Below are 8377 nucleotides of genomic sequence, written 5' to 3'. Positions count from 1 at the left end.
ATTTAAACACCTTGTATACATTTATATATCTGACAAATAGAAAAACTCAAATGTTTGAAGTTTAATATCAAGATGATAAATCCGATAATTGACTTTGGGTCAGGAAAACAGGTCATACGCATTCAAAATTTGGTTGTGAAAGGTATGTGTGCAGTTAGATGAGAATCACACTTCAAAAAAAGTAACACTTATTGTAATTAATTTATTTAATTAACAATGAACTTCTAAACAAATATCACCACACTAGAATATTAAAATGCTAGTGACCTTGACAGATATTGAAATTAGGTAGAGAGAGAGGGGAAAACAGGGAGGGCGAGGGGGAAAGTTGGGAACTAGACTAGGTGGGGAGTTCTGGAGAAAGAAAAAAAAAAAAATGGTCTTGGATAATTTCACCAAGTTCTAAGTATTATGAAAATTTATCCCACTAAGGTATAGTTAAACCAAGCCAGATATGCCTAGAACATGCACTGTCTTCATAACTTTACCCATGTGTGCATAAAACATTTGTAGAAAAAGATATGAATTTAAAGAAAAATGCATGCATGAATATACTCACATAATGAAATATTGAGTAACATACACATTTCTATGCTTCTAGCTAGCATGACCGAGTTAGATTGAAAAAAAACACAAGAAAATTACTCTCAGAAATTAAATGAAGATAATCTACCATGACGAGGAAATTTGAAGAATCATGGTAGATAATAGAGAAGAAAATGCACTATCACGGACATATTCAGCTGTTAGAAAAAAAATTACTGCACTCGTTGAAAACTTCATGGCATGCACAAATGGGAAAGATAAAAAAAGGAAAAGCATTACCCTTGCATTCTTGGTTTTGTTTTTTCAGAGGGGGGAGGTGGTCGAGCTGGATGTTCTTGTTGTAGGCGTAGCTTAACCCCATAACAACGGGTCACTTCTATAGACATCAAAACAAACTGTTTGAAATGTGGCGTGTGGCTGTACGCCGCGGCGGTGCGCCAAAGTGCTACGAGCTGGTGATTCGGCTTGATGTATTGAACTCCCACACTCTAAGTCGGCGCGTTGCCATTGATCACCAGAGCTTAGTTTTTTTTTTTTTTTTTTAGTTTTCTTTACCCGTCACCAAGGGGTTAAGTCAGTATTGAGATGATGCCATGGGGGTGCCGCCCTCATTGGTTATCCCTGCTAGTTGGAGGGTGTGACATAGAATACATTTGAGCAATTTCAGACTGTCTGTCTGTCCTGTCTGTCTGTCCTGTCTGTCTGTCCTGTCTGTCTGTCCTGTCTGTCTGTCCTGTCTGTCTGTCCTGTCTGTCTGTCCTGTCTGTCTGTCCTGTCTGTCTGTCCTGTCTGTCTGTCCTGTCTGTCTGTCCTGTCTGTCTGTCCTGTCTGTCTGTCCTGTCTGTCTGTCCTGTCTGTCTGTCCTGTCTGTCTGTCCTGTCTGTCTGTCCTGTCTGTCTGTCCTGTCTGTCTGTCCTGTCTGTCTGTCCTGTCTGTCTGTCCTGTCTGTCTGTCCTGTCTGTCTGTCCTGTCTGTCTGTCCTGTCTGTCTGTCCTGTCTGTCTGTCCTGTCTGTCTGTCTAGAATTATGTTTTGAGCAAAATTTACCTCAATTTTTTTCCCTTCCTGTCCTGTCTCAGGCTGTAAGTTTAATAAGTGTAAAGAGGGGCATTGGTTGAGATGGCATTTTTGGATCTGGTTGCCTTACTGCCCACAGTGTGACCCAAAATCCAGGTATTAAGCTTACTTTACCAGATGTGTAACTTTAAGCTGACATGGACACTCGTGGCAGAATTCCTTCATCCCCTTTGCATTGATTGTTTTTTGTTATTTTTTGTGCATAGGCTTATTATGTTTTTTGCCTTCTTCGACAGTCTATATTTGTCATTTACTATTCTGTATCCAAATGGTAATAGGCTCTTTTCCTTGCATAGACTCTGTATCATCTCTCTAGGTAGTCTTTAACTTTGGGCAATAACAGCAATGATAGTAAGTAATATTTCGTTAATTTTCATATCTTAATACTTTTGTAATGTTCAATTTTCTCTAACATTCCTGCATCCCTGGAGCTGGTGCTCCTCCAGTGATGGCTTGTGGATTGATTAGTCAAATTTGGACTGGCAAATCTCATAATTGAAGCTGTGAACTGCTTCATTTCTGAAAACTGTTAAACTGAATCTTTTATTTTTACAATTTCTTTTGTAATTTGGCTTCTAATTATTGAAGCTTAAAGAAACAAAGATCTGAGGGAATAAAATGCTAAAAATTGTAAGGCTTGTGACAGGAAAATTGTGTATTTCTAGTAAAGGCATAAAGATAACCAGTCAAATACAGCTCTTTCACTGTGGAGAAATTAATTTGCATATACCTTTTCTAGACCTGTTTGCGTGTATGTACATGTGCCAGTGCATGTGTTTGTATTTTGAATTTTCTATAGTGCTAACATGGACTCTTGTCATGTTAACACACTACAGCATTTCCATAGATAAATATGTGATAAAAGGCTTTCCGTGAGATAGTTTGTGTGATCCCATTCTGAGAATACCTTACTCTCTATCTAGTCTTTCTCTTGAAAATTTCTGCCAATTACTTTGAACTATATAGAGAATCACAATATTGATAATGAAATTTGGGTAATGACCATAGCATAACTATTTTTATCGAAATTACAGAATCTTTTTCTGCTTAAGTTTTCTTTGTTTTTTGCCCTTTTCTAAAGTTTATATTTGTCATTTGATATGCTATATCAAGACAGTAATACTATTTTCATGGCAAAACTCCATATCACCTCTAAAGGTAGTCTAAAACTAATTTTCTAAATGTTTTCGTATTCAATTTTTTGTAACACACCATGCACCACTGTTCATTACGAGTAGGAATATGATCCTGAGCATGGAATTGTGTCTTCCCTCATGCTGCCACTCTTCCAGCCATGGCTCATGGCTTGTTTGTACTGGCAGAAATAATTCAGGAGCCCCTTCCTGAATGCCAACTGAATCTAGTCACCCTTCAGGAATTTTGTAGACTTTTAGTAGGTCATTCCTGTCACCCTAGCCTTTAGCTGAATATTTCATGATGGCATATTCAGTCCCCCCAGGCAAATTTTCCCATTATGGCTTATTCCCAGCCCTCAGCCAAATTATTTCATGTTGTTATGGTCAAGTCTCCGGGATCCAATGGGTTAAGCCATACAACATATATTGTATATTTGTGTGAGTATGAATGTATATCACATATATGAATATGTACATGTATCATCTTGCATGTAAGTATATTAACCTGACGTACAGTTTACAAAAGCTAATTAGAGAGTAAACTTTGTTGAAATAAGCATCATGATGTGAAACATTAAAAGTCTGACAAATGGAAAGAAAGTACAAAGTGAGTAATATGTATAACAGAACAGAAAGGGAAGTAATTGTTCTGTGTATGAGATAACAATTATTGTGTTGCTTTCTGTTTTGAATGACAAAATTGTTGTAACATTCTTTTCTGTCTGGTAGGTTGTTCCACAGTACTGCAACATGATGAACGTTATTTGATGAGATAATTGATAGTACAAGTGACACATTCAATAGATTATTATGCCAAATAGATATCTCCAATTTATCTAAAAGTAGATGATAATTTGTTCAAGCATATTTCATTGCAAGTAAATGTATTAGAAATTAAAGTATGGGTACTAATTCATAGATAATAAAATTGTTCTAAAAAAAAAAAAAAAAAAAAAAAAAAAAAAAAATCTGACATTGGCTGTCAGTACAAGGCTTAAAAGCTTTGTGAGTAATGAATAACGGTTTGCCCAAGCCTAAGCTTTCTAATGTTAACACATAATTTAGTTTCTTCATTTGTGTGGCCCTTGAAGAACAGATATGTAAACAAACTTGAAACACCAAAAACATATTATAAAGATAAATAGAATGTATCGAGAGGATTTATTTTATTCTTCTGTATATGTTGTAAATCATTGTCTTTTTTTTTTGAACTGGTGTTTTACATTGCAGGATAAGGACCCTGCCTCACTTGCATACTATCAGAACTTGGCAGCTGCCCAGCAAGCTCAAAAACTGGCCTACTCACAGCAGGCAGCATACCAGCAGCAGCAACAGTCCTTGTATGTACAGCAGCAACAACAGCTTTATCTACAACAGCTGCAGGGATACTATCCACCTCCTCCACAAGCTCCTCCATTCCAGCATGGACAGAATGTTTTGGTGTTGGTGAGTATTGTGAAAATAGAATATACAAAGTACATTACTTATTTTGTGTTTTGTTTTAACAGGAGGCTTAACCCAATGGCGACGGGTCACGCCTATAGGCGTCATAACAATACAGCCGAAATGTGGCGTGCGGCTGTCCGCCGCGGCGGCACGCCAAAGTGCCCTGAGGCAATGATTCGACTTGATGTACCGAATTCATGCGCTCAGAGTCGGCGTGTTGCCGCGGTTCGCCAGAGCGTAGATTTTTAAAATATTTTCAATACCCGTCGCCAATGGGTTAAACAGAGGTTTCTCTTTAAGCTCTATCTGCTATTAAAACAGCTCTTTGTAATGCTTGTTTTTTTAAATGGCAAGAGAAAGTTTCAGAATATTGCTGCTAATATCTCTTTCCCTGAAGTACACATTTATGAAATGTAGCATAGAAGAGGACTTGATGGGCAGGAGTATAATAGAAGGGGGAATTCAAATGGGACTTTTGGCTCTTGCAGTTTTCTCCCTAATGTACAGATTATATAACTGATTGCATTTAGAATATTATCAGAAGGGAAATGCTGTGATGAAATCCTCTAATACTGCAAATCATGTTCCCAAATTTTGCAATAAGTGGGTTTTAAATGATTTTCTATTTTTGATGGATGCTTTGTAGATGAAAATGATCCTATAAATGAAAGCAAGTACTGAAATATACATATTGAGTGTATTGTTACATGTGCTGCTGTGTTTACACTTACATGTTTTATAAGATTTATTATGAAGAGGCTTGATTTATGTTCATGGCTTTTCCAACTCTGTCCCTAGATAAGAAAAAAATAAAGTATAACATTTCTAAGATACCGGATTTCTTTCCTTTTCCAGAATGGTTTTGATTCTGGTGCCAGGTTCGATGGCATTGCCCAGCCCAGCATCCCTCCCCCACCCCCCGGCGTTGGACCAAATGCAGCTCAGCTAGCTGCTGCTTCCGGTGCTCAAGTATCGATGAGTCAGAAGAAAGGTTCCTTCCTCAGTGGAGGTTCAGGCGGAGGGTTCACTTTTTGGTAAAATGTTTTAAGGGTTATATGTAAAAGACCAAAAAAAACAAACAAAAAAAAAACAAAAACAAAAAAGATTGGAATATTCTTGGTTTGATACTTTTTATTTTTGATGTAGAAAGACATCTGACCAATAAGAAGAGAAGAATTTTTTTTTTAAAGTAGAATCTGGCAACGTATTTTGGCAAGAAGAAAAAAAAACAAAGATGTAAATAAGTAAAAAATATATGTATAAAGAAGACTTCAGAAGTCGACTTTGCAGTTTTGTTTGAATGCTTAAACAGGGTAAAAATGTAATTATCCATTTTGCAGTTATTGTAGGAAGAGGTGGAAGGGATTAAAGGTTATGACAGTGTACTAGAGTGAATAGAATTGCAACGGACCACCTTCTATGTGGACAGACTCTAATTAATGGATACTATATAGTTATATATAATAATTATATATAGATGTATATTATATTGTCGTTGATGAATATATAATTATATATAATAATTGTGGATATAAATATATATGATCATTATATGATTAGTTTTCATGGATGTCTTAGAGAGTTGGGAGAGTATGCCCTTTGTACTCTGTGTTAAGCCTTTTTTCCCCAGTGATATGTTTGAGTACTTTTTTTTTTCCTCCAGTTGGGCTGATACATTGGAAGTTATTGTATCAAATAAGATGTCTCTTTTTGTTTTTTTCTAGTTGTTTTTCTTGTCAGAGTCCTAGGGGCTGTTGGTAATATATTATTGATTTATGAAGTACCTTAAATTTGATATATGATTTTTTGTGATTTAGGTGTACCTGTATAACCAAAGCATAAAAGAACAACAAAGAGAAAGAGAGAGAGACAAAACAAAAAGGTTCAAAATAATGTATTGTTTATCATTTTGAATTCTTTTTAATTCCCTTTTTTAAAAAATCTTCATGCAGTGTACTTTTTCACAAATTGTGATCTTCCCAATAAAGCCTCAGATCATGAACTTCCTCACTCTCTTTCCAACTCCTGCTCTCTAGGAGGTAATACTGTGACACTTTGTTGGAGGATACTATCACAAGTATCTTCATCTTATTCAAAGGAAAAGACTTTGGTTTTGTTTGTTTTAATCTCTGTCTGCAATTCATTGAGCTGCGTGTAGTGAATTTATGTAATGGTTCACCATTGGCATTATATTCAGTTCAACTTATCCACTGTCATACCTGTTTGCAGTTTGAATTAGTTCTTCAAGAAAACTTTAAAACTCAAATTCAGAAACTCGGGTTACTGCAAAGAATAGCCAAGTTAAAATAATGGATGTAAAGACAGCCACCTAGCTCACTGGGGTGTTAATGTAAAGATTCGTTGTTGTAGGAATTTTTGCAGCCAGCCAAAGTATTGCAAAATTTTCACAGTTAAATGACCAAGAGAGAGAGAGAAAAAACAAAGACGGAGTGAGTGTTCATCTACTATTGTGTACTCAGGAATACAGTACATTAAGTAAGCCATTGCTCCATGAATGTGATCTAGATTGTTGTTCGTTGGTTGATGTTGATCGTGTTTTTCCATAAGGTTCGGGGTTTTCACTTTTCACACTAGAGGCTTATTACCAATGCACATACATAGTCAACATTATGACAATGATACATACTAGCCATTTAGATGTATGTATGTATTTTTGTATATATGTATGTATTATGTATGTAAATAAAATAGGAGGTGATGTCATAATGATTATCACTTCACCATCTCAAGGGATTTTCTAGTCCAATTTTTTTTCTCTCAAATGGCCTACTTAGAATCCCTTTGGAACTCTGGTCAAGGTGCTCATCAGTACTATGCGTGAAGTGTGAAATCTGCTTGCCAGTGGTGAAAGAGATTGATAAATATGTTATATTTACTTACTATTTGTGGATATGACAGCAAAGATATTATCCTACTTGTATTTACTAGAATATTTTAGAGGGTGTGTAGTGGAAATTTTAGAGGAATATTTAGACTGGTTGCTATTTAGCCTTTTCCTTAATATTAGAGTAATGGGAATTTTTCATGCTCAAGCATTACTATTCCTATTTGTATTAATCACCACTAACTTGATGTATTCTTACTAAACAAATAGTTTCGAATTTAAGGAATATACTATTATCAGAATTGTAATTGTATGGTAATTCTTATGAACAATAAAATATTGACAGAAATGGTTTTCTCATCTAACTCCTATTTTGCAGGGATTTTGCAATCCTGAGGAAGACCGTAATGCAATCATCTGTTTTATATGTTGCTTGGAATTGGAGGGATAAAGTCAACTTGGTAAAGAATATATATGTTTTCAAACACAGCATAATTTTTTTTCCTATTTGAAGTCTGTATGACTAATACTGAACTGAAACGTACATGATGTCTGGAAAAAAATTCTCCAACTCTGAAGTTTACTCAAAATGCCATTTTGGCGAGTTTGATCCTTAAACTGTGGGTGCCTTATGTATAGTGGCCTTTCATATTACAGGTGAATATGAATAACTTTTTTTTTTTTTTTTTTTTTTTTTCGCCTGTTAACATACGTTTTATTGTCTGTCTTGTAAAACGGTATATTTTGCATTACTTTTTATACCTGTACACAATTTTTCTCCCTTTCTAGTAGCACCTTATATATTCCATTTTTCTTCACTTTTTTCATAGTTAATCTGCGGCTCATGTACAACCACCCTTTTTTTTTATTCACCTGTTTTTTCAATTTATTTATCAATTATACCTTTTAACCAACTGACACAGAGTTTGAACATGTGTGTGCTGTCCATTATCATTAGATTTATTATTATTTTTTTTTTAAATATAGATGGCTCCACAAGTACTTAATGACTATGAAGTTTTAGTTGACATAGTCTAACTTAACGTATTTGCCCCAGTCCTTGCATATATGGATTAAAAAAATATATATTATTAATATCAGTGTTATTATTATGAAGATGATTAAGGTAACATTCAACTGTATCCTATGTGGACTGAGGTCTGGGCATTGGGCTTCCTTGACAACTCTCCCAGCCCACATAAATACTTGTATAGATATCAAGACTCATTACCTTCTCTTTACAATACTATATCCTCCCTCAAAATCCCATGACTGTTGTTGTTGTAAGGGGGTTAAGAGATGAAGACTCAGGTCCAGTATTGGGTAAC

General features: G+C 35.4%; 1 protein-coding gene across 2 annotated transcripts in view; it reads left to right on the top strand.

Annotated features, from left to right (window-relative positions):
* Positions 1-7398, top strand: part of LOC125043540 (glutenin, low molecular weight subunit-like) — a 22653-nt gene extending 15255 nt beyond the window's left edge. Inside the window, exons 3-4 of one of the 2 annotated variants that reach the window (XM_047639704.1) lie at positions 3995-4204; positions 5060-7398. In XM_047639704.1, the coding sequence (XP_047495660.1) occupies positions 3995-4204; positions 5060-5242 (393 nt within the window). In that variant the 3' untranslated portion in view covers positions 5243-7398. Of the gene's footprint in view, positions 1-3988; positions 4205-5059 lie in introns of both variants that reach the window. The other variant, XM_047639702.1, reaches the window with a different exon arrangement.
* The last annotated feature ends 979 nt before the right edge of the window (positions 7399-8377 follow it).

Source organism: Penaeus chinensis, chromosome 34, assembly GCF_019202785.1.
Source record: "Penaeus chinensis breed Huanghai No. 1 chromosome 34, ASM1920278v2, whole genome shotgun sequence".
Lineage (NCBI taxonomy): Eukaryota > Metazoa > Arthropoda > Malacostraca > Decapoda > Penaeidae > Penaeus > Penaeus chinensis.
The sequence above is the reverse complement of the archived record's forward strand: the minus strand, read 5'-3'. Positions and strand labels throughout refer to the sequence as shown.